This window comes from Bombina bombina, chromosome 5 (genome assembly GCF_027579735.1).
Source record: "Bombina bombina isolate aBomBom1 chromosome 5, aBomBom1.pri, whole genome shotgun sequence".
In the NCBI taxonomy this organism is placed as follows: domain Eukaryota; kingdom Metazoa; phylum Chordata; class Amphibia; order Anura; family Bombinatoridae; genus Bombina; species Bombina bombina.
The window spans coordinates 433601122-433627885 of NC_069503.1; the positions used below are offsets into that span (position 1 = coordinate 433601122).

At 36.3% G+C, this 26764-nt stretch overlaps 1 protein-coding gene across 1 annotated transcript in view; it reads left to right on the forward strand.

Moving 5' to 3' along the window:
• COL6A6 (collagen type VI alpha 6 chain) overlaps positions 1-26764 on the forward strand; it is a 308945-nt gene that overhangs the window by 276511 nt on the left and 5670 nt on the right. Inside the window, exons 32-36 of the mRNA XM_053715748.1 lie at positions 8553-8589; positions 9114-9125; positions 17810-18303; positions 21148-21244; positions 21510-22178. Coding sequence (XP_053571723.1) covers positions 8553-8589; positions 9114-9125; positions 17810-18303; positions 21148-21244; positions 21510-22178 — 1309 coding nt within the window. The remainder of the gene's footprint in view (positions 1-8552; positions 8590-9113; positions 9126-17809; positions 18304-21147; positions 21245-21509; positions 22179-26764) is intronic.

The following is a 26764-nucleotide window of genomic DNA, read 5'->3' on the forward strand; positions in this document are numbered from 1 at the left end:
ACATAATAGCACAAGTCTAGCAAGAAAACGCTATTAATGCCCTCCCTACAGCAGGCTTTGTGGAATAGAGCCGTCTCAACGCTGGTGGCAAGACCGCGCTACAAAACAATCACGTCCCAAAAAAAGGCCAGCGACATACAGGGTACGTCGCTGGTCCTTAAGGGGTTAACTAGGTACAATAGTTATTAAATAGTTATTAACTATTTAATAACTATCTAGCTAAAATACATACAAAAGTACCTGTAAAATAAAACCTAACCTAAGTTTCAATAACACCTAACCTAACCCTACAATTAAATAAATAAATTAAATTAAAAACAATTAAATAAATTAAATTAGCTAAAGTTCAAAAAAGCCCTATCAATAACCCTTAAAAGAGCCTTTTGTGGGGCATTGCCCCAAAGTAATCAGCTCTTTTACCTGTAAAAAAAAATACAAACAACCCCCCAACAGTAAAACCCACCACCCACACAACCAACCCCCCAAATAAAATACTATTTAAAAAAACCTAAACTCCCCATTGCCCTGAAAAGGGCATTTGGATGAGCATTGCCCTTAAAATGGCAGTTAGCTCTTTTGCGGCCCAAACCCTAATCTAAAAAATAAAACCCACCCAATACACCCTTAAAAAAACTAACACTAACCGCCTGAAGATCTACTTACTGTTCTGAAGACCGGACATCCATCCTCAAGGAAGCGGCTGAAGTCTTCATCCAACTGGACCGAAGTCCTCAACGAAGCCGGGAGAAGTCTTCATCCAAGCCAGGTAAACTGGTCCTCCAGACAGGCAGAAGTCTTCATCCAGACGGCGTCTTCAATCTTCATCCATCCGACGCTAAGTGGCTCCATCTTCAAGACATCCGATGCGGAGCATCCTCTTCATCTGGAGTCTTCTTACTGAATGACGGTTCCTTTAAGTGATGTCATCCAAGATGGCGTCCCTTAGATTCCGATTGGCTGATAGAATTCTATCAGCCAATCAGAATTAAGGTAGAAAAAATCCTATTGGCAGATGCAATCAGCCAATAGGATTGAAGTACAATCCTATTGGCTGATCCAATCAGCAAATAGGATTGAGCTTGCATTCTATTGGCTGATTGGAACAGCCAATAGGATTGAACTTCAATCCTATTGACTGATTGCATCAGCCAATAGGATTTTTTCTACCTTAATTCCGATATGCTGATAGAATTCTATCAGCCAATCGGAATCTAAGGGACGCCATCTTGGATGACATCACTTAAAGGAACCGTCATTCAGTAAGAAGACTCCGGATGAAGAGGATGCTCCGTGTCTGATGTCTTGAAGATGGAGCCACTAAGTGTCGGATGGATAAGGATTGAAGACGCCGTCTGGATGAAGACTTCTGCCTGTCTGGAGGTTTAGGGGTTAATACATTAAATATAGTGGCGGCAACGTTGGGGAAGGCAGATTAGTGATTAATAATATTTAACTAATGTTTGCAAGGCGAGAGTGCGGCGGTTTAGGGGTTAGTATGTTTATTATAGTGGCGGCGATGTCCAGAGCGGTAGATTAGTGGTTAAAAAATATAATGTAGGTGGAGGCGATGTTAGGGATAGCAGATTAGGGGTTAATATTATTTAACTAATGTTTGCGAGGCGGGAGAGCGGCGGATTAGGGGTTAAAAATTTTATTTTAGTATTTGCGGATGCGGGAGGGCCTCGGTTTTGGGCTTAAAAGGTAGTTTATGGGTGTTAGTGTACTTTTTACTTTAGAATGTGTTAGGGATCTTGGAGGTAGAGGGTGTACCAATCACTTTTTGGCCTCCCAGGACAGACTTGTAATACCGGCGCTATGGAAGTCCCATAGAAAAAAGACTTTAGGAAGCTTACGTAAGTCGTTTTGCGGTAAGGCCAAAGAAGTGTGCGTTACACCTATACCTGCAAGACTCGGGCGTAAAAAAAGCAGCGTTAGGACTTAGGACCTGTTAACGCTGCTTTTTTACCTTAACGCACAACTCGTAATCTAGCCGATTGTCATTTGGGCTGAAAACGTTTAACCCTAGCCCAAATCTAAATGCCAAAATGTTTTACCTTATTGTTTGTAAAGTATGTAATTGTTAATATTCTTAAAGAGCAATATAATGTGTAGATCAATCTCTATATAGATTAGATCTAAGCCCACAATGTTGTGTTTACAAAATTCCCCTGTCAATATTCCAGCCAAATCAAAAGTGGCTAACATTTGTGGAGTAATCTCTTTAGGAACCAGGGCACTCTAATCCTCCAGTTCTAGACTGCCTTGCCTGCTGTGTCTTAAATTATTTTCTACTCTGTATAGAGCTGTGGAATCATTTGACACTTTAAAAAGATAATAATAAAAATAGCCCATATTAATTGTATTTATCTTTAAAATACATTAGTGTAAAATGCCACAATTAAATATTGTACACATCACTTTTTTTTTTAAATAGATATTGTCAAGTCATCATTTTACTCTTTTAAATGTTATTTCATGTATGCTTGTAGAGGCAATGAAAGCTTTAGTAGTTTTAACTATTGTAAATAATGCCAAACCAATAACACTACTTTATCACGCAATATGGGAAAAAGTATACTTATTTAAGTATAAATATTAAGAACTTTATTATAGAGTTCCACAGAGCGCCTTATCTTGGTTATTGATTTGCAGTGTTAAAACATATATAATATCTATGTCTTCATTATTATTATGTTCATATTTAGTTTATTCTCTTCTTGTTATGAAACTAATTTATGATTCGTTGGTTAATAAGTACTGTATTATATTTTTAGCATAAGTACATTCTTCAAGGTTTTATTTCAGGCATGTTTGTATTATAAAACAATGTGGCTAAGTTAACATAGCTGTTAATTATCGGCAGATGATAAGCATAAAACAAGCCTTTTTGACACGTTTGCAAATATCTATTGCTAATGTATAATAAGTCAGTATTGGGCAGAACAAGCTTTCCTATATGTACAGTATATGTATTTAATAGCCATAGACATGATGTCTCATACAGCTAAAGAAGTCTGTAGGCAAAAAAAATGTAAATCATGACCACAACATCTAGAAATGGCATTTAGGAATCCTGTTCCTAAAAGGTTTATTTTTATTTCATACTCACATTTTAGTGATTGTAATCTACAGTATTTTTTAAACTTGCTTTCTATTGGAAATTGTGTGTTCTTGATTGGGATCTAATCATTTGCCATGCTTTATAATTTGTTGGAGACTGAGATCTTTTGCACAGTTTGGGGGAAAAAAACTAACGACTAGATCACGAGTTTTGCGTTATAAGTAAAAAAGCAGCATTATGGGTTATAACGCTGCTTTTTCACTACCGCTGCTATTACGAGTCTTGTAGGTACAGCTGTCCCGCACCCTTTTTTGGCCATACTGCAAATTAACTTACGCAATTTTCATAAAGTCTTTCTTCAATGGGACTTCCATTGCGCCTATATTACAAGCTTTTTTTTGGAGGCCAAAAAGTGAGCAATACCGCAAGATTCGTAACGCATTCTAAAGTCAGTAGTTATGAGTTTTACACTACAAACCCGTAGCATAAAACTCATAACTAAAGTGCTAAAAAGTACACCAATAAACTACCTATTAACCCCTAAACCAAGGCCCTCCCTCATCACAAACACTAAAATAAAATAAAAAAATAACACTAACCCCCGAAGATCCACTTACAGTTTTGAAGACTGGACATCCATCGTCAACGAAGCCGGGAGAAGTCTTCATCCAAGCCGGGAGAAGTGGTCCTCCAGACGGGGAGAAGTCTTCATCAAGACGGCATCTTCTAGCTTCATCCATCCAGCGTGGAGTGGGTCCATCTTCAAGACATCCAGCACAGAGCATCCTCTTCTTATGAGGACTCCAGATGGAGATCGACTTACTGTTCTGATAGAATTCTATCAGCCAATCGGAATTAAGGTAAAAAAAATCCTATAGGCTGATGCAATCAGCCAATAGGATTGAGCTCGCATTCTATTGGCTGATTGAAACAGCCAATAGAATGCAAGCTCAATCCTATTGGCTGATTGGATCAGCCAATAGGATTGAAGTTCAATCAGCCAATAGGATTGAGCTTGCATTCTAATGGCTGTTCCAATCAGCCAATAGAATGTGAGCTCAATCCTATTGGCTGATTGGATCAGCCAATAGGATTGAAGTTCAATCCTATTGGCTGATTGCAATAGGCCAATAGGATTTTTTCTACCTTAATTCCGATTGGCTGATTCTATCAGCCAATCGGAATCTAAGGGACGCCATCTTGGATAATATCACTTAAAGGTACCTTCATTCAGTAAGAAGACTCCGGATGAAGAGGATGCTCCACGTCGGATGTCTTGAAGATGGACCTGCTCCACGCCGGATGGATGAAGATAGAAGATGCCGTCTGGATGAAGACTTCTGCCCGTCTGGAGAACCACTTCGCCCGGCTTGGATGAAGACTTCTCTCGGCTTCGTTGAGGACTTCAGCCTGGCTTGGATGAAGATGTCTCCCGGTAAGTCGATCTTCAGGGGGTTAGTGTTAGGTGTTTTTAAGGGTGTATTGGGTGGGTTTTATTTTTAGGTTAGGGTTTGGGCTGCAAAAGAGCTAACTGCCCTTTTAAGGGCAATGCCCATCCAAATGCCCTTTTCAGGGCAATGGGGAGCTTAGGTTTTTTTAGATAGTATTTTATTTGGGGGGTTGGTTGTGTGGGTGGTGGGTTTTATTGTTGGGGGGTTGTATATATTTTTTTACAGGTAAAAGAGCTGATTACTTTGGGGAAATGCCCAGCAAAAGGCCAATTTAAGGGCTATTGGTAGATTAGTTTAGGCTAGGGGGGGTTTAGGGGGGCTTTTTTATTTTAATAGGGCTATTCGGTTAGGTGTAATTAGTTTAAAGATCTGTAATTTGTTTATTATTTTCTGTAATTTAGTGTTTGTTTTTTTTGTACTTTAGCTAATTTAATTTAATTGATTTAATTGTTGTTAATTTAGTTAATTTATTTAATTATAGTGTAGTGTTAGGTGTTAGTGTAACTTAGGTTAGGTTTTATTTTACAGGTCAATTTGTATTTATTTTAGCTAGGTAGCTATTAAATAGTTAATAACTATTTAATAACTATTCTACCTAGTTAAAATAAATACAAACTTGCATGTAAAATAAAAATAAACCCTAAGCTAGCTACAATGTAGCTATTAGTTATATTGTAGCTAGCTTAGGGTTTATTTTATAGGTAAGTATTTGGTTTTAAATAGGAATAATGTAATTAAAGGGACAGTCAAGTCCAAAAAAACTTTCATGATTTAAATAGGGCATGCAATTTTAAACAACTTCCCAATTTACTTTTATCACCAATTTTGCTTTGTTCTCTTGGTATTCTTAGTTGAAAGCTAAACCTAGGAGGTTCATATGCTAATTTCTTAAACCTTGAAGACTGCCTCTAATCTGAATACATTTTGACCACTAGAGGGCATTAGTTCACATGTTTCATATAGATAACATTGAGCTCATGCACGTAAAGTGACCTAGGAGTGAGCACTGATTGGCTAAACTGCATGTCTGTCAAAAGAACTGAAATAAGGGGGCAGTCAGCAGAGGCTTAGATACAAGATAATTACAGAGGTAAAACGTGTATTATTATAACTGTGTTGGTTATGCAAAACTGGGGAATGGGTAATAAAGGGATTATCTTTCTTTTTAAACAACAAAAATTCTGGTGTTGACTGTCCCTTTAATGATAGTAATTTTATTTAGATTCATACTTTCCCCTCTAAAACTATGCTGATTTTAGTCCTCTGAATTGTTTGCTTTTAAGTCATAATTCTTTCTTTGAAGATAGTTTCCATTAATTTCTCTACTACTGAATTCTTCCTTTTGGCCCTTGTTATGAAGAGGAACTAAATTTGCTATTCTTTAATCATCTGGAACAAACCCTTTCAATAGGGACTGATTCAACAGATCAGTTAGTAGGGAATCTAGCACAGATCTTAGTTCCTTTAAAAACCTTTGACAAATATTATCAGGACCCACTGATTTTTTTTTTTGATAATGCTAATAAAACTTCATTTTCTGTAAAAAGATTAGTGCTTCTGCTAAGTTCATTTCCATTTTTTGTAACATCATTTAATGTAGACAATCTACGTCACAATCTATTGAGAAGACAGAGAAGTAATCATCTAGACAGTATGCAATTTACTGATGCCCTACTATTCTACCATCAAATTTTTTTCAATTTTTCTGTTGCAACCTCAGGTTTTCTCCTTTTCATGATATATTTAAAGAAGGTTTTGTCCCTATGCTTTGCTATCTGTGCTATCTTCTCTTCCACGCGAGCTTTAGCCTTCCTATTTAACTTCTTAATCTTTTTTTGTTGGATTCTTCATATTCGCATATCATCATCTGACTGAGTCTATCTGTAATTTTTATTACTGGTCATTTTTATCTTTACGGCGTGTACTACTTTTTTGGAAAACCATATTGGTTTACTCTTTCTTTTACTTTTACAGACATGCCTAATACATTGTGCAGTTGCTTTAAAATGGCGCCATTCAAAAGTTCCCACTGTTCTTGAGCCCCTTAATAAGAGTTTGCTCTTTAAAATAGTTGTTCAGGTAATCTCCCATGTATGAAAAATGTAGCCTTCATAAACTTTAAAACTATTGTTTTAGACTGGGTGGACAGTGCCTGCATATGAATACTTAACTAAACAGATTGATGATCACTGGACCTTAAGCTCTCACCTACAAATACATCTAATACTGTATCACTGTTTGTAAGTATTAACTATAATATAACTTCATTTTGAGTTGTCTCCTTAGCCAATTGCTTAAGTGATTCCCCTTGCCAGGATTAAAAAATATACCTGCTTCTAGCTGATCTAGCACAGGAAATCTTCCAATCTATATGTGGCAAATTAAAACCCCCAGTTACTATATACTTACCTTTCATGGTCAATGTGATTATTTCTTCTATTGACATATTGTCCATTCTTTCAACATGTAATAAAGGCTGATATACGACCCCTATTCTAAACACATTTTTATTCCCAGTTTCCACAGTCACCTAAATACTTTGCACATCATAATCAGTCCCTCTAATTTCACTATATATTTTCTTTTACATACAAATCAACTATTCCACCTTTCTTTCCTACTCTGTTCATTTTAAATAACGTGTATCCAGGTATGACTATGTCCCAGTCTTGAGAATCATTGTACTGTAGTTATGTTATGGCTACTAAAGCCAAGTTGTCCCTAGTCATTATTAAAGTGACTTCAGGTGATTTATTTTCTAAGCTGTAAGTATTTGTGCTCATGGCACGAAAAATATTTCTACTGTAATTTCTAGAACTATAAGTTGGACTAACAGTTCTGGCATGCTTTGGAGGGCAGGTGTATATATTAATGTTACCCCTTTACTAGATCGGAATGCAAGCTATCTCTCTTGCCAAATAGAGCTATAATGACCAATAAAACCCAATTCTCTTTCCCTGTATCACTTATTTAAACAATATTTAAATGTTAGTATCCGCTCCATCTTCCCTGCTTCCTGGCCATACATGGGTAAAATTGCAAAAAAAGATAGAGTTGATACCACATGCTCTAAATGATAGCCTAGGTCACAAAACTCTTTCTGAACTGCAGCAACATCATTGCTTGCCAAGTTATTTGTTTCTAAATAAACAATCACATCTAACTCACTTTCCTTTGTTGCTGCCTTAACAATTCTCAAAATTTGATTCTTATCCCTGTAAGCAGTAACTCCTGGAAGACATCTAACCTCCCTTGCTTCTCCTTTACTTTCCTCAAAATGGAGTCACCATTAACAGTGTTTTCCTGCAGTTCCTGCACCTGTGCTTTCTTTCTTATATCAGTTGCAGCCAATTTCTTCTTATAGAAAATATTTTCACTTACTGTTATTCTTGAATTCAGATGGAAATCTCATTAAATCAGAAAACAATTAATTTAAAAAATATATAAATATTAAAAGTTAAAAAAACATTGTGCAAACATACCCATAATACCCATCATGCCCGTATGCAAATGATATTCAGATGGTTTAACACTTGTATGTAATTATTTTCTTTAGACACTGTACAGAGGTACTTATTCTAAGATTTTGTTTCACACAATTTTGCCCAGTCTTCATGCCTTACCATCTCCTTTAGTGAGATGTAAATTTTGGGCAAAGTTTGGCAGTAGTAAATTTATCATTTATACAGTATAAATGTAGTGCAAGTTATCATTTAGCTGATCCCATTGATTTTAGTGGGAGACAATAATAGTAAACTTCTGCTGATATTTATGACACTTAAATAGAAAAAAATAATGGCACTATGTAAACTACCGAGAGATGTTAGCCGGTAAAAAAGGAAAAATTAACACTGACGATAATTCATTAGCAGCAACTGTGTAAATGAGGACTGTGTAAATAGTTTTAATTTGTGCATATTTTTTTTTATTCATTTATTATTGGTAGTGTTCTTTATAATATAGACATTTATTTAAATCCACTAAAATAGATTCTGCTTAACTGACCAAACATCAAGTATTATTTCTTGTTTGTTGTACAGACATGTGACCTCATCAACTATGTGCGTGACAGATGCCGTAAGTATGCCATTTATCTCTCTATATATTATAATACCCAAATGTGACTAGCATAATTTATTTTGTCTAAATGAATGTCAAATCTCTGCTGAATTGTTGACACTTGACATTTCTTTTTAGCAGATATTAACCTTTCCTTTATAATTTGCTAAATATAAAAAAATAAGGTGTAAATATTCAGATATTAACATCCAAAATAGGTTCTCATAAGCAATATTTGCATTTTACTTTAAAAGTTGGAATGCATATTAATTATACTGACGTTCTCACATTCAATATTTTAATGTTAATATTTCTTATAGATACTTTAAAATGGTAGATCTGATATCAAGGGGAACAAATGTTCTGTCATTCAAAATTTGAAATGTCAAAATAAAAACATCCCATCGTATTAAAAAAATTACAAGTTATAAGTATTATACATAGGTCTAACTACCCTCAATTCTATAAGTATTAGCAAAGTTTTAAATATTGATATTTTCTTAAAGAAATAACTTTTTTGTCTTTTTTTATTTACATTCTAGCATGTTCAGAAGGTAAGACAGATGGATTTGCCTTATAATATTTAATTTGTGTGTGTGTGTTTTTTGTTTGTTTTTTTAATGAAATGTCAAAAGAAAAAAAAAATGGAAAATTATTGGTTGTAGCTAAAACATAAATAGTTGTCATATTTTCACATTGTTGTTCTTTTTGTTTTGTTTTTTGAATAAAAACAAATTCATTTGTAAAATACATTAATAAACACAATAAAAGGTACTAAATACATTGGTCCTAAAAAAGAGCACACAATAAAATTAGATCAGAAGCATTTTTACAAGCATAACGTTTTATTACTAACATTGTTGTATGTTAAACATAGTAACATTTGTTAGATCTTATAAACAATTATTAGTTTACACACATAGACCTTGATTTAACAATATGTTGCACAAATATTCAGTTAATTTTTAGTCTAAGTTATACAGTGAAATGACCACTCAATGCAGTAGAATTACATAATTAACACGTGCATAATAAAAAAAACAATGCAATAGCACTTACTCTGAATTTCAAATAAGCAGTAGATTTTTTTCTGACAAATTAATTTTTTCTCACATTTTACGGCCCCTGTATCAACTGACAGGCATCGACCAATCACAGACTAGTATACATATAAAATGTGAGCTTGTGCACATGCTCTGTGGATTCTTGTTACCTAGAAATTGTGTATATAACAAGATAGTGCAAAATGTAATATTGGAAGTAAATTGGAAAGTGTCTTAAAACTGTATGCTCTATCTAAATCATCAAAGTTTATTTTGACTTGAGTGTCCCCAATAAAACTCATCTTAAAAAGGTACAGATACACTATTTATTCATTTTGAAGTACTTTACATTAGACAGCAATTAAGGGAATGAAAATGCCTTGAAATTTTAATGTAAACAGTTTAGTTATGCATAGTGAAACAACCTTGCAATATACTTTCATTATTTTCTCCCTTTTCATGAAAATTGCAGCTTTTCTCATTCTCTGAACTGACAAATCACACTGCTGATTTCTTAAGACTATCCCTGTTACATGTCTCTCATTCACTGCCTTTAACAAATAAAAACTGCAAAACAATGCACGTTATACTAACTTTATGACCATGATTAGCCTTTTTGTGTACAAACTCAAATGAGACGAGGTGAGTGGCATTTGGTTATTGAAAAACAATTGCAGAAAACAAGATTTTAATTTGTTTAAAAAAAACAAGTTTGGACCTAGCTGATATTTAATTACAAGGGGCCCCATGTATTAAATGGCGTGCGAACAGCTTCTCACCTTGAGAAGCTGTTCTCACACCTTCACTGCATACGGGAAGTGGATCTGTTATTCCCTTCTGCTGTGTGTAATGCCCGCCCCTTCACTCATGCGACCAATTGGAATTTTTCTTCGCCACCTCAGAGGTCTAATGACCTCTGCGTCTTACATTCCAGAAGCAGGCTTGCATGCTTTGTACATGGAGCCCATGTTGTTTACTATCCCTTAAAAAAATCACAGAATATAGTATACAGCACAGCATGTGTGCTGCTTTTGAAGAATAGTGGATAGGGAATGCAAATGAGCACTTTAAATGGACTTTAAACACTAAATAAATGTTGTAAGCATGATAATGGGGCTATTCCTCGCCTTCCTCTACTCATCGGTGCTGCCATGCTGAGACTTTTCACGTATTTGCACATGTACAGCAACTCTCAGATGCCTGCAGTGTAACCTATGTTCCATAATTGCAGCACCCATGGTTAGAGGGAGGCTTATAAAATGTATTTAGTGTTTAGTGTCCCTTTAAGGGCTGGATTACAAGTGAAGCATTAGAGGGCTCACGATAATTAACCAACCATTACAAGTGGCTGGTTATTGATACAGCAAGCTCACAGTAGCAATTAGCGCTCTTAAAATTTTTAATAAAAAATAACTGCACTAGGCAGTTTTGGGGCTTTAAAGTTAGTGGGAGTGGGGTGTTCCCAAAACAGTACTTAAACCCTCCCACCTCTCTGGTATGACAGTCTGAGGTATAGTCAAGCAAGCAGAAGTAGAAAGATAGAAAAGGAAAAAGTAGGGAAAAGGATATGCAAACAAGAACAGCCGCCAGAAAAATGTAATAAAATGAAATGGAAAAATGGGCAGACCTTGTGGACTTTCACCACCTTAAAAGAAATGAATTTATCAGATAAGCATAAATTACAGAGGTGCGCATGGGCAAAAAAGTTGGTTCAGCTGAATCTTTTGTTACAAATATTCAAAAATTACTGACCATTTGTGAAATATTTATATTTATTTTTGTTAAATGAATGTATATGTTCCATAGCTTACAGGTGAAAAGCATAAAATACTTATCTTTAGCATGCTAGAGAGTCGCGCTAATCCTAATCCTTCTTCACAGTGCCCCAGGTGTGCTCTAATAGGAGGCTTACGGCTAGATTTAGAGTTTTGTCAGTAAGGACCCGCGTATCTAACGCCGGCTTTTTTCTGGCCGCACCTTTAAAATAACTCTGGTATTGAGAGTCCACAGAAAGGCTGCGTTAGGCTCCAAAAAAGGAGCGTAGAGCATTTTTAACGCAACTGCAACTCTCGATACCAGAGTTGCTTACGGACGCGGCCAGCCTAAAAAACGTGCTCGTGCACGATTCCCCCATAGAAAACAATGGGGCTGTTTGAGCTGAAAAAAACCTAACACCTGCAAAAAAGCCGCGTTCAGCGCCTAACGCAGCCCCATTGTTTGCTATGGGGAAACACTTCCTACGTCTGCACCTAACACTCTAACATGTACCCCGAGTCTAAACAACCCTAACCTTACACTTATTAACCCCTATTCTGCCGCCCCCGCTATCGCTGCCCCCTGCATATTATTTTTAACCCCTAATCTGCCGCTCCGTAAACCGCCGCTACTTACATTATACTTATGTACCCCTAATCTGCTGCCCCTAACACCGCCGACCCCTATATTATATTTATTAACCCCTAATCTGCCCCCCACAACGTCGCCTCCACCTGCCTACACTTATTAACCCCTAATCTGCCGAGCAGACCGCACCGCTATTATAATAAAGTTATTAACCCCTAATCCGCCTCACTAACCCTATAATAAATAGTATTAACCCCTAATCTGTCTTCCCTAACATCGCCAACACCTAACTTCAATTATTAACCCCTAATCTGCCGACCGGAGCTCACCGCTATTCTAATAAATGTATTAACCCCTAAAGCTAAGTCTAACCCTAACACTAACACCCCCCTAAATTAAATATAATTTTAATCTAACGAAATTAATTAACTCTTATTAAATAAATTATTCCTATTTAAAGCTAAATACTTACCTGTAAAATAAATCCTAATATAGCTACAATATAAATTATAATTACATTGTAGCTATTTTAGGATTAATATTTATTTTACAGGCAACTTTGTAATTATTTTAACCAGGTACAATAGCTATTAAATAGTTAAGAACTATTTAATAGTTACCTAGTTAAAATAATTACAAAATTACCTGTAAAATAAATCCTAACCTAAGTTACAATTAAACCTAACACTATACTATCATTAAATTAATTAAATAAAATACCTACAATTACCTACAATTAAACCTAACACTACACTATCAATAAATTAATTAAATACAATATCTACAAATAACTACAATGAAATAAACTAACTAAAGTACAAAAAATAAAAAAGAACTAAGTTACAAAAAATAAAAAAATATTTACAAACATAAGAAAAATATTACAACAATTTTAAACTAATTACACCTACTCTAAGCCCCCTAATAAAATAACAAAGACCCACAAAATAAAAAATGCCCTACCCTATTCTAAATTACTAAAGTTCAAAGCTCTTTTACCTTACCAGCCCTGAACAGGGCCCTTTGCGGGGCATGCCCCAAGAAGTTCAGCTCTTTTGCCTGTAAAAAAAAACATACAATACCCCCCCCCAACATTACAACCCACCACCCACATACCCCTAATCTAACCCAAACCCCCTTAAATAAACCTAACACTAAGCCCCTGAAGATCATCCTACCTTGTCTTCACCTCACCAGGTATCACCGATCCGTCCTGGCTCCAAAATCTTCATCCAACCCAAACGGTGGCTGGCGATCCATCATCCGGTGGCTGAAGAGGTCCAGAAGAGGCTCCAAAGTCTTCATCCTATCCGGGAAGAAGAGTAGATCCGGACCGGCAACCATCATCTTCCAAGCGGCATCTTCTATCTTCATCCGATGAGGACTGGCTCCATCCTGAAGACCTCCACCGCGGACCCATCTTCATCCGGCGACGTCCAACTGAAGAATGACGGTTCCTTTAAGGGATGTCATCCAAGATGGCGTCCCTCGAATTCCGATTGGCTGATAGGATTCTATCAGCCAATTGGAATTAAGGTAGGAATATTCTGATTGGCTGATGGAACCAGCCAATCAGAATCAAGATCAATCCGATTGGCTGATTCGATCAGCCAATCAGATTGAGCTCGCATTCTATTGGCTGTTCCGATCAGCCAATAGAATGTGAGCTCAATCTGATTGGCTGATTGGATCAGCCAATCGGATTGAACTTGATTCTGATTGGCTGATTCCATCAGCCAATCAGAATATTCCTACCTTAATTCCGATTGGCTGATAGAATCCTATCAGCCAATCGGAATTCGAGGGACGCCATCTTGGATGACGTCCCTTAAAGGAACCGTCATTCTTCAGTTGGACGTCGCCGGATGAAGATGGGTCCGCGGTGGAGGTCTTCAGGATGGAGCCGGTCCTCATCGGATGAAGATAGAAGATGCCGCTTGGAAGATGATGGTTGCCGGTCCGGATCTACTCTTCTTCCCGGATAGGCTGAAGACTTTGGAGCCTCTTCTGGACCTCTTCAGCCATCGGATGATGGATCGCCAGCCCCCGCTTGGGTCGGCTGAAGATTTTGGAGCCAGGACGGATCGGTGATACCTGGTGAGGTGAAGACAAGGTAGGATGATCTTCAGGGGCTTAGTGTTAGGTTTATTTAAGGGGGGTTTGGGTTAGATTAGGGGTATGTGGGTGGTGGGTTGTAATGTTGGGGGGGGGGTATTGTATGTTTTTTTTTACAGGCAAGAGCTGAACTTCTTGGGGCATGCCCCACAAAGGGCCCTGTTCAGGGCTGGTAAGGTAAAAGAGCTTTGAACTTTAGTAATTTAGAATAGGGTAGGGCATTTTTTATTTTGGGGGTCTTTGTTATTTTATTAGGGGGCTTAGAGTAGGTGTGATTAGTTTAAAATTGTAATATTTTTCTTATGTTTGTAAATATTTTTTTATTTTTTGTAACTTAGTTCTTTTTTATTTTTTGTACTTTAGTTAGTTTATTTCATTGTAGTTATTTGTAGATATTGTATTTAATTAATTTATTGATAGTGTAGTGTTAGGTTTAATTGTAGGTAATTGTAGGTATTTTATTTAATTAATTTAATGATAGTATAGTGTTAGGTTTAATTGTAACTTAGGTTAGGATTTATTTTACAGGTAATTTTGTAATTATTTGAACTAGGTAACTATTAAATAGTTCTTAACTATTTAATAGCTATTGTACCTGGTTAAAATAATTACAAAGTTGCCTGTAAAATAAATATTAATCCTAAAATAGCTACAATGTAATTATAATTTATATTGTAGCTATATTAGGATTTATTTTACAGGTAAGTATTTAGCTTTAAATAGGAATAATTTATTTAATAAGAGTTAATTAATTTCGTTAGATTAAAATTATATTTAATTTAGGGGGGTGTTAGTGTTAGGGTTAGACTTAGCTTTAGGGGTTAATACATTTATTAGAATAGCGGTGAGCTCCGGTCGGCAGATTAGGGGTTAATAATTGAAGTTAGGTGCCGGCGATGTTAGGGAGGGCAGATTAGGGGTTAATACTATTTATTATAGGGTTAGTGAGGCGGATTAGGGGTTAATAACTTTATTATAGTAGCGGTGCGGTCCGCTCGGTAGATTAAGGGTTAATAAGTGTAGGTAGTTGGAGGCGACGTTGAGGGGGGCAGATTAGGGGTTAGTAAATATAATATAGGGGTCGGCGGTGTTAGGGGCAGCAGATTAGGGGTACATAAGGATAACTTAAGTAGCGGCGCTTTGCGTCGGCAGATTAGGGGTTAATTATTGTAGGTAGTTGGCGGCGACGTTGTGGGGGCAGATTAGGGGTTAATAAATATAATACGGGGTTGGCGGTGTTAGGGGCAGCAGATTAGGGGTACATAAGTATAACGTAGGTGGCGGTCGGCAGATTAGGGGTTAAAAAAAATTAATCGAGTGGCGGCGATGTGGGAGGACCTCGGTTTAGGGGTACATAGGGTGTTAGTGTACTTTAGAGTACAGTAGTTAAGAGCTTTATGAACCGGCGTTAGCCCAGAAAGCTCTTAACTACTGATTTTTTTCTGTGGCTGGAGTTTTGTCGTTAGATTTCTAACGCTCACTTCAGACACGACTCTAAATACCGGAGTTAGAAAGATCCCATTGAAAAGATAGGATACGCAATTGACGTAAGGGGATCTGCGGTATGGAAAAGTCGCGGCTGAAAAGTGAGCATTAGACCCTTTTTTGAGTGACTCCAAATACCGGAGGTAGCCTAAAACCAGCGTTAGGAGCCTCTAACGCTGGTTTTCACGGCTACCGCCAAACTCCAAATCTAGGCCTAAGCGAGTTAGCTCCCAGGGCCTGCATTAAAGGACCTTCTCCATTAGTGCAGGCCCTGGAAGCAACCAGGCTACACATCCTATTAGCAGGTCTGGGGCTTTGTGGACAAAAGGACAGGATTAGCATGGCTCTCCAGTGCGTTAAAGGTAAGTATTTTAACTATTTAAAGGAAACAAATGAATACTGAAAATTCTAAATTATTCATTTGTTTAAATTAATTTATGTTCTGCATTCGTTCAGATATTTGTTTCATGGAAACAAGATAAATATCCATGTTTTGTTAATGAATGTGCATTTGTAATGAATCAAATGCACAACTCTAATAATGTGTTTTCTTTCATAAAAGTGGTGAGAATTCACAAGCCATTACTTTTGGGAACACAAGCTGTGGAGATCACAAGTAATTTGGACGGGACAAATATTTTTTTTGAAAAACAGGCACCTAATTTACAGACACTGCTGCCTGGAGAGCTTACCTACCAAAAAAACACTTTAGAAGAAGCAATAACAACAAAATATTATAATTTAGAAAAATGATGTAAAGTTGCTGACTTGCAAATTTCAACAGAAGTTTCATCAAAAGAAACCCAAGAAGTGGAAAGTTATCTAGAAGACTAGGCAGTAATGCGCTTTGGGGAAGACTATCAAATTCATATAAGCCTTGTGAAAAATAATTTTATTCTAGAAGCTAAAAAAATGTCTTAGACTCTTTGGCCTTTGCATGGACACGAGAAAAGATAAAACAAACTAGAGGACTGTCCAAAATCCCTTGTAGCATGTAAGAAGAAATGTAATGCTCTCACTACATCTAAATGATGTAGGAGCCCTACTTTTGAAATGCGTGGATTGTAACAAAGAGAAGAAACAACAATTTCTATATTGATAATATTAGAAGAAACCACCATTGGGGAAAAAACAAGACAATGTATGCTATTCCAGCTAACAGGACATGCGTTAACAAAAAAAACAAAACTCACACTGACGCACACTAGCTAGATTTGCACCACATAGTCCGAAGCACACTATCCCCGCGATAAACTGAAGCAAATCTTAAAGTGCAGAATAAAGTAAAAATCACAGAATATTCCATGATAAAATAAAATTCTCTCATTATGCAAAGGACTATTATGAAACATGAAAAGTGTCTGAATTGTAGAAATATATGTTCTCAGCTATGAGGTACCTTAACATTGGTGTACCAGTTAATAGTCTTTGGGCTAAGTGAGTGCATACAATGGTTGCACTTACCTCAGATCACCCACTCTACCATACTTAGTAGATTCAGAATAACTTCTTCCAGTAGAGAACCCATCCTGTTCTGTGTACATCACTGAAGAGGATCTAGGATCTAATACAACAGGAGGAGGCTAAGGGACTAGTCCACGCTACACCTACACCTGTGGCAGGCTTGTAACTAACTCCTCACTGGGTGTAATTGTGTCACTTCCCAATACCCCAATCTCCCCTCTGTCTAAAGTAGCAGCTCCCTGGGGGATAAAAGTACCTCAATCCTTTGACTTCCTCCTGGGAGGCAAAGATAAGACTAACATACCAGAGAGGTGAGAGGGTTAAAGTACTCTTGGAATTTTGGGAATCTTTGCTTCCTCCTAGTGGCCAGGAGTGGAATTCCCCACAGTAATGGCTAGCGAACTCTTACCACCTTACTGAAAAACAATTCAACTAAAGAATTCTACAATGAAATATAAAATATAGAATTAGCCTTTTAATTCTTTGATGGTCAACATATTTTTTTTTCTTACTAATTACTAAACAACAGAATAGTTGATGCTATTATTTCTCTTTCCCCACAGAGTGCTTGTCTCCTTCTCACTTTCCTCTATTTATCCCCATAAATTTTTCCTGACATCCATTTTCTCATATCCTTTCATCAATTTATAAATGAGGCAGAGTACATTATCCAAGCCCTATGCCTTATGTTCATAACACCCTTTAACTAAATAACTAATTATAAAGTTACAGGTTACAAGATTTTAGAAAGAAAATATTAATTATAATTTTCTTTTTTATTTCCTCAGGCAGATCTACATGTCCAGCTTACCCTACAGAGCTGTTGATTGCCTTAGATATGTCCAATGATATCACACCCGCAATATATAAAAGGATGATTAACATTGTTACGGATATTTTAGCCAATACCACAATCAGAGGCAATAACTGCCCAGTAGGAGCTAGAGTCGCAGTGGTTTCCTATAGTTCACATGTCAAGTACCACATCCGCTTTTCAGACTTTCAAAGTAAGGACAAGTTGATAACTGCTGTAAAGAATATACCTTTGGAGAAGACTTCTAGAGGACGTGACATTGGTGGTGGTATGAGATATGTAGCCAGGAACATTTTCAAGAGATCTCTTAATGGAGCAACAGTAAGAAAAATTGCATTGTTCTTCACCAATGGACGTTCTGAAGATGTAGTTTCCATTAACACAGCTGTTCTAGAATACAGTGCACTTGGCATTATTCCAGCAGTCATTGCATTCACTTCTGTTCCTGTTATCAAACGAGCCTTTACAGTAAGATGTTTTCATTATTTACATTATTTTGTTTCAGAGCATTCATAAATAATTAGTTAAATTTTAATTTGCTTAGTCATAATTTCTTGTTTCAGGTTTGAATGTGCTCTCATTATAAATTACATCTAAAGTGTATCATGAAGACAAATTCTGTTCTGATGAGCAATTATCCTTAAAGGGATACTAAACCCAATTTTTTTCTTTCATGATTCAGATAGAGCATGTAATTTTAAGCAACTTTCTAATATACTCCTGTTATCAATTTTTCTTCGTGCTCTTGCTATCTTTATTTGAAAAAGAAGGCATCTAAGCTAAAGAGACAGCCAATTTTGGTTCAGACCCTGGACAGCACTTGTTAATTGGTGGGTGCATTTAGCTACCAATCAGCAAGCACAACCCAGGTTGTGAACCAAAAATGGACCGGCTTCTAAACTTACTTTCTTGCTTTTCAAATAAAGATAGCAAGAGAATGAAGAAAAATTGATAATAGGAGTAAATTAGAAATTTGCTTAAAATTGCATGCTCTATCTGAATCATGAAAGAAAAATGTTTGGGATTAGTGTCCCTTTAAATAGATCCACATACGTATAACATAGTGCTTCATTGTTTCATACTGATGTCTGGGTTAATATATAACCCTTAAACATGTTACTAAAGCACATTCAAACAAGTGGTTTGGATTTTAACCTTTTAAAAAGTAGAAGATAAAGTAATTTTTACAATATGTAAATTAGGATCTTAAGTCCATTGGTTCAAAATATAACTGAGAATAAGCTACTGCATCTTTTTTAAATTAGATTCTTTTAGTAACAACTTACAAGATCAGTTCAGGAAAGGTACACCGTTTTGCACTTATTGCACTTATTGTGAGTAGCTCTAACTTTACATACTATGGAGATAGAGCTTCCTTAAGTAATGCTTTGTATAGAATTATGTATTAGCACCAGTAATTGTGAGGTTATTTTGCCATTTAATAAATCTCTAGCCTCATATTGAGTTTTGTGTACAGTTCTGGAGACCACATATCCAGAAGGATATCACGATATAACTAGAAACTCTTTAGGGTAGAGCTGTAATTTTTTTTACTTAAATTGGCCTAAAAGAAAACTTGGTAGAAAAGACTTCAGGGTCATATATAGTTTAGAGGAAAAATGATAGAGATAATGGCATCCTTCAAGTATATTAGGAATTTAATAAAGCTGTGGATGAAATTATTGTTTTCATAAAAAGAAAAAGACCAGACCATGGCCATGATCTCTCTATGGAGTTTATCAGGTTCAGTAATCATAGTTCAGTATATGGCATGGAGAATCTCTGCTTACTCTAATAAAGCAGTTTAGCTAATTTCCTCATATAGACCTACTACTTTATAGGAGTAAGCAATTGATTGGTGGCCTGAGATATTATATTTTGTGGATAGTCTGATTAATTCAGCTTTTTAGAAAATTAATGCCCTATATTGTCTTAAATATTTTATTCACTTCCATATTTATTTACATAGATACACCATAATGATTTACATATTACTCTAGTAGGCAAGCCACTGCCAAGACCCCAGGAGGTTGAAGCATTCTGCACATCAGTTAAGCTGTTGCTTTTGCTCAAAATATAATTGCCTAAAATGGTCTTCATGGCCAGGATACGGTGCTTGCTAGGCATATGGCAGGTACCTAAAGCTTATTTTTACACCTGCACCATGGTTACTGTCCTATTGGTTAGTGAGAGTGACGATTCTCTCTCTCTCTCTCCAGGCCTCAGTTAGCATGTCAAATGTTAAAGTTCATGACAGTACAGTTTGCATGGAAGGGTTGCCAGAAAAAAGCCTATTCTAGCAGCACGGCTTAGGTTTGCAAAATTGCATCTGGAAGGATGGCCTTTGGATAGATGAGACCAAAGGACATAATGCACAGCACCACGTTTGGCAGAAACCAAACACAGCATATCAGCACAAACACTTCATACCAACTGTCAAACACGGTGGTGGAGGGGGTGATGATTTGGGCTTGTTTTGCAGACACAGGACCTGGGAACCTTGCAGTCATTGAGTCGACTATGAAATCCTCTGTATACCAAAGTATTCAAGAGTTAAATGTGAGGCCATCTTTCCGTCAATAAAAGCTTGGTTGAAATCGGGTCATGCAACAGGACAATGATCCTAAACACACCAGTAAAACTTCAACAGAATGGCTGGAAAAAAAAAGAATCAATGTGTTGCAATGGCCCAGTCAAAGTTCAGACCTCAACCCACTTGAAATGCTGTGGCAGGACCTTAAGAGAGCTGTGCATAAACGAATGCCCGCACACCTCAATGAACTGAAGCAACTTTGTAAGAAGACTGGGACAGAAATCTTTCACAACGATGTGAGAGACTGATAAAGTCATACAGAAAACAATTACTTCAAGTTATTGCTGCTGAAGGTGGTTCTACAAGCTATTGAATCATAAGGTGTACTTAGTTTTTCACACATGGCTTCTCCATTTTGGCTTTATTTTTGTTAAATAAATCATGACACGGTGTAATATGCCATGTGATGTTGTTCATCTGAGGTTGTATTTACCTAATTTTAAGACCTGCAAAGGATCAGATGGCTTTTATTATGTCCTGATACGTAAAACCATGGAACTCAAAGAGGGTGTACTTACTTTTTCACATGACTGTGTTTATATATATATATATATATATATATATATATATACATATGGTTTATGATTTAGACTAATTTAAAATATTATCAGTTTACCTAATTATTCTGGGGGGATTTCTGTTTGTTTGTTTGTTTGTTTATTTATTTTAACAAACTTTCATTTTAGTTATAAAAAGTAAAATGCTTTTTATCTACACAGATGGATCCAACTGGAACATTTCAACTGATTGAAATCTCTGCAAATGTAGACTATAAACCATCCTTGCAAACTCTTCAGTTATGCACACTCTGTTTTGGTAAGATCTTAGTAGTTAAGAAACCCCACATGTTAAGTGGTCAGAGAGAAAAATGTATTATGATCTTGTTATAATACTTGCAGATAAATAATAGTTGTTAGGTAATTTATATTACTATTTATATTATTACTATTTATTATATTTAAATTTTTATTTATTTATTTTAATCCTGAATATGGTTTTGTTTATATTGTACTTGTCAATGATCTTTTTTCCATCTCCACAAATGTTTTACATTATGATTATAATTTTTTTTCTCTTGCAGATGGATGTAAACCAGACACTCTGTGTGTACAAAACAAAGCTAACCTACAAAGGTCATATATGGACATAATGTTTGTTTTGGATAGTTCTTACAATGTGAAACGGGATGAATTTGATGCTGCAAAAAATGTTATAAGATCAGTGATTGATCAGATTGATATTTCATCAGAACCAAAGACATCTAACACAGGTGATAGAGTGGCTTTGGTAAGTAATTCACTTCCTAGCTTTGCACCAAGTAGTGAATTAAAACCCAATATTGAGTTTGACTTAACAGCCTACACTAGCAAAGCCCAAATGAAAAGACATATCCAAGAAAACGTACATCAACTGAATGGACAACCTTCACTTGGATTTACCTTGAAATGGACAATTGACAACATGATGTCAAAGGCTCCAAATCTCAGGAAAAATAAAGTAATTATTACCATATTATCTGGAGAGACAAGTCAATGGGACAAACAAACACTTAGAGAAACATCTCTGAAAGTAAAATGTAAAGGGTATGCCATATTTGTGCTTTCAATAGGAAAATCATACAATTACACTGAACTAGAGGAATTTGTTAGCTTGCCTTTGGAACATCACCTACTTCAGCTTGGCAGAATTCATAAGCCAGACCATGGATATATAGTTGGATTTATGCAGCCATTCTTGAATTCTATAAGACGTAAGTACACATACGTTTTTAAGGGATTAAGTTTCACTAATGCCATTTAGAGGGATAGGAAAGTCAAAATTATACTTGCATGATTCAGATAGAGCATGTCATTTTAAGACACTTTTAAATTCACTTCTATTTTCAAATGTGCTTCGTTCTTTTAGTATCCCTTGTTAAAAAATAACTATGCACATATCATACACTAGTGGGGGCTGCTGCTAATTGGTGCCTGCACACATTTGTCTCTTGTGATTGGCTATTTTCTGCTTTCTGTCAGTAGTGCAATGCTATCCCTTCAACAATGGATAACAAGAGAATGAAGAAAATTTAATAATAGAATTAAATTGGAAAGTTATTTAAAATTGTATGTTCTATCTGAATCATAAAAAAATTTTTTGGGGTTTACTATCCCTTAGTTTTGGTCTCAATTTGTTAGATAGCAACTGCATAATGACAACATTCATTATATCAATGTGAATATTATGAGGTCAGCAGCTAAAAGATTAAGATAAGGTGAGTGGGCCAGGAGTAGTGAGCCATAGTTAGAGAATGGTTTGTGGGCAGTGGAAAGTTTGCTGTCATACTAAAGCCATTGTCAAGGTTGTGGCCGTCATGATGAAGCCTCCCCCTTAATCCAAGTCTACAGTTCTGTTCCTTCCCAGCATTCCTAAAGTCTGTTTAACAATCATGTTGCCAATGCATGCTACCATAATGTCCATACTAAAACTCTGAAGCTACAATTGTTGGCATGATGATGTTTTTAATAAACTTCTGATGCACAATACGGTACCAGCTTTTATATTAAGATAACTCTCTTAAATTTTACCAATTTTTTTTTTATAATAGCATTATTTAACCTAAGTAGTAGACTGCCACAGCTTTATCATATTGAAACGGAAAATGGTTACTTTCCTAAAACTGAATTATTTACTTTTTTAAAATTGAGTTTTAAAACAATAAAAACAGACTGTATTTTACTAGGTATATGGATAATTAATATGATAATTTTATTATAAGTAGCACAATATTGTTGTACTATAATTTTTTATAGGATTGGTTGTAAATATATGATACAACAAGCTAGGCATCACATAAAGAATTTGGCGTACTGTACCACAAAATAACAAAAAAAAAATGTTTACATTATCATCTCAACAAGATGTAGGAAAAACTTTGTTTTGACAAAATATTTAGAAACAAATAATAGAAATATAAACATATAGGCCTAGATTTAGAGTTCGGCGGTAGCCGTCAAAACCAGCGTTAGAGGCTCCTAACGCTGGTTTTGGCCGCCCGCTGGTATTTGGAGTCAGTGATTAAAGGGTCTAACGCTCACTTTTCAGCCGCGACTTTTCCATACCGCAGATCCCCCTACGCCATTTGCGTAGCCTATCTTTTCAATGGGATCTTCCTAACGCCGGTATTTAGAGTCGTTTCTGCAGTGAGCGTTAGAGCTCTAACGACAAAATTCCAGCCACCTGAAAATAGCAGGAGTTAAGAGCTTTCTGGCTAACGCCGGTTTATAAAGCTCTTAACTACTGTACCCTAAAGTACACTAACACCCATAAACTACCTATGTACCCCTAAACCGAGGTCCCCCCACATCGCCGCCACTCGATTAAAATTTTTAACCCCTAATCTGCCGACCGCCACCTACGTTATACTTATGTACCCCTAATCTGCTGCCCCTAACCCCGCCGACCCCTATATTATATTTCTTAACCCCTAACTTGCCCCCCACAACGTCGCCGCAAGCTACTTAAAATAATTAACCCCGAATCTTCCGACCGCAAATCGCCGCCACCTACGTTATCCCTATGTACCCCTAATCTGATACCCCTAACATCGCCGACCCCTATATTATATTTATTAACCCCTAATCTGCCCCCCTCAACGTCGCCGACACCTAACTTCAATTATTAACCCCTAATCTGCCGACCGGAGCTCACCGCTATTCTAATAAATGTATTAACCCCTAAAGCTAAGTCTAACCCTAACACTAACACCCCCCTAAGTTAAATATAATTTTTAACTAACGAAATTAATTAACTCTTATTAAATAACTTATTCCTATTTAAAGCTAAATACTTACCTGTAAAATAAATCCTAATATAGCTACAATATAAATTATAATTATATTATAGCTATTTTAGGATTAATATTTATTTTACAGGCAACTTTGTAATTATTTTAACCAGGTACAATAGCTATTAAATAGTTAAGAACTATTTAATAGTTACCTAGTTAAAATAATAACAAATTTACCTGTAAAATAAATCCTAACCTAAGTTATAATTAAACCTAACACTACCCTATCAATAAATTAATTAAATAAACTACCTACAATTACCTACAATTAACCTAACACTACACTATCAATAAATTAATTAAACACAATTCCTACAAATAAATACAATTAAATAAACTAGCTAAAGTACAAAAAATAAAAAAGAACTAAGTTACAGAAAATAAAAAAATATTTACAAACATAAGAAAAATATTACAACAATTTTAAACTAATTACACCTACTCTAAGCCCCCTAATAAAATAACAAAGCCCCCCAAAATAAAAAATTCCCTACCCTATTCTAAATTAAAAAAGTTACAAGCTCTTTTACCTTACCAGCCCTGAACAGGGCCCTTTGCGGGGCATGCCCCAAGGATTTCAGCTCTTTTGCCTGTAAAAAAAAACATACAATACCCCCCCCCAACATTACAACCCACCACCCACATACCCCTAATCTAACCAAAAACCCCCTTAAATAAACCTAACACTAATCCCCTGAAGATCTTCCTACCTTGTCTTCACCATCCAGGTATCACCGATCCGTCCTGGCTCCAAGATCTTCATCCAACCCAAGCGGGGGTTGGCGATCCATAATCCGGTGCTCCAAAGTCTTCCTCCTATCCGGCAAGAAGAGGACATCCGGACCGGCAAACATCTTCTCCAAGCGGCATCTTCGATCTTCTTCCATCTGGTGCGGAGCGGGTCCATCTTGAAGCAGGCGACGCGGATCCATCCTCTTCTTCCGATGTCTCCCGACTAATGACGGTTCCTTTAAGGGACGTCATCCAAGATGGCGTCCCTCGAATTCCGATTGGCTGATAGGATTCTATCAGCCAATCGGAATTAAGGTAGGAATTTTCTGATTGGCTGATGGAATCAGCCAATCAGAATCAAGTTCAATCCGATTGGCTGATCCAATCAGCCAATCAGATTGAGCTCGCATTCTATTGGCTGTTCCGATCAGCCAATAGAATGCGAGCTCAATCTGATTGGCTGATGGGATCGGCCAATCGGATTGAACTTGATTCTGATTGGCTGATTCCATCAGCCAATCAGAAAATTCCTACCTTAATTCCGATTGGCTGATAGAATCCTATCAGCCAATCGGAATTCGAGGGACGCCATCTTGGATGACGTCCCTTAAAGGAACCGTCATTAGTCGGGAGACATCGGAAGAAGAGGATGGATCCGCGTCGCCTGCTTCAAGATGGACCCGCTCCGCACCGGATGGAAGAAGATCGAAGATGCCGCTTGGAGAAGATGTTTGCCGGTCCGGATGTCCTCTTCTTGCCGGATAGGAGGAAGACTTTGGAGCACCGGATTATGGATCTCCAACCCCCGCTTGGGTTGGATGAAGATCTTGGAGCCAGGACGGATCGGTGATACCTGGATGGTGAAGACAAGGTAGGAAGATCTTCAGGGGATTAGTGTTAGGTTTATTTAAGGGGGGTTTGGGTTAGATTAGGGGTATGTGGGTGGTGGGTTGTAATGTTGGGGGGGGGTATTGTATGTTTTTTTTTACAGGCAAAAGAGCTGAAATCCTTGGGGCATGCCCCGCAAAGGGCCCTGTTCAGGGCTGGTAAGGTAAAAGAGCTTGTAACTTTTTTAATTTAGAATAGGGTAGGGAATTTTTTATTTTGGGGGGCTTTGTTATTTTATTAGGGGGCTTAGAGTAGGTGTAATTAGTTTAAAATTGTTGTAATATTTTTATTATGTTTGTAAATATTTTTTTATTTTCTGTAACTTAGTTCTTTTTTATTTTTTGTACTTTAGCTAGTTTATTTAATTGTATTTATTTGTAGCAATTGTGTTTAATTAATTTATTGATAGTGTAGTGTTAGGTTAATTGTAGGTAATTGTAGGTAGTTTATTTAATTATTTTATTGATAGTGTAGTGTTAGGTTTAATTATAACTTAGGTTAGGATTTATTTTACAGGTAAATTTGTTATTATTTTAACTAGGTAACTATTAAATAGTTCTTAACTATTTAATAGCTATTGTACCTGGTTAAAATAATTACAAAGTTGCCTGTAAAATAAATATTAATCCTAAAATAGCTACAATATAATTATAATTTATATTGTAGCTATATTAGGGTTTATTTTACAGGTAAGTATTTAGCTTTAAATAGGAATAATTAATTTAATAAGAGTTAATTTATTTTGTTAGATAAAAATTATATTTAACTTAGGGGGGTGTTAGTGTTAGGGTTAGACTTAGCTTTAGGGGTTAATACATTTATTAGAATAGCGGTGAGCTCCGATCGGAAGTTTAGGGGTTAATAATTGAAGGTAGGTGTCGGCGATG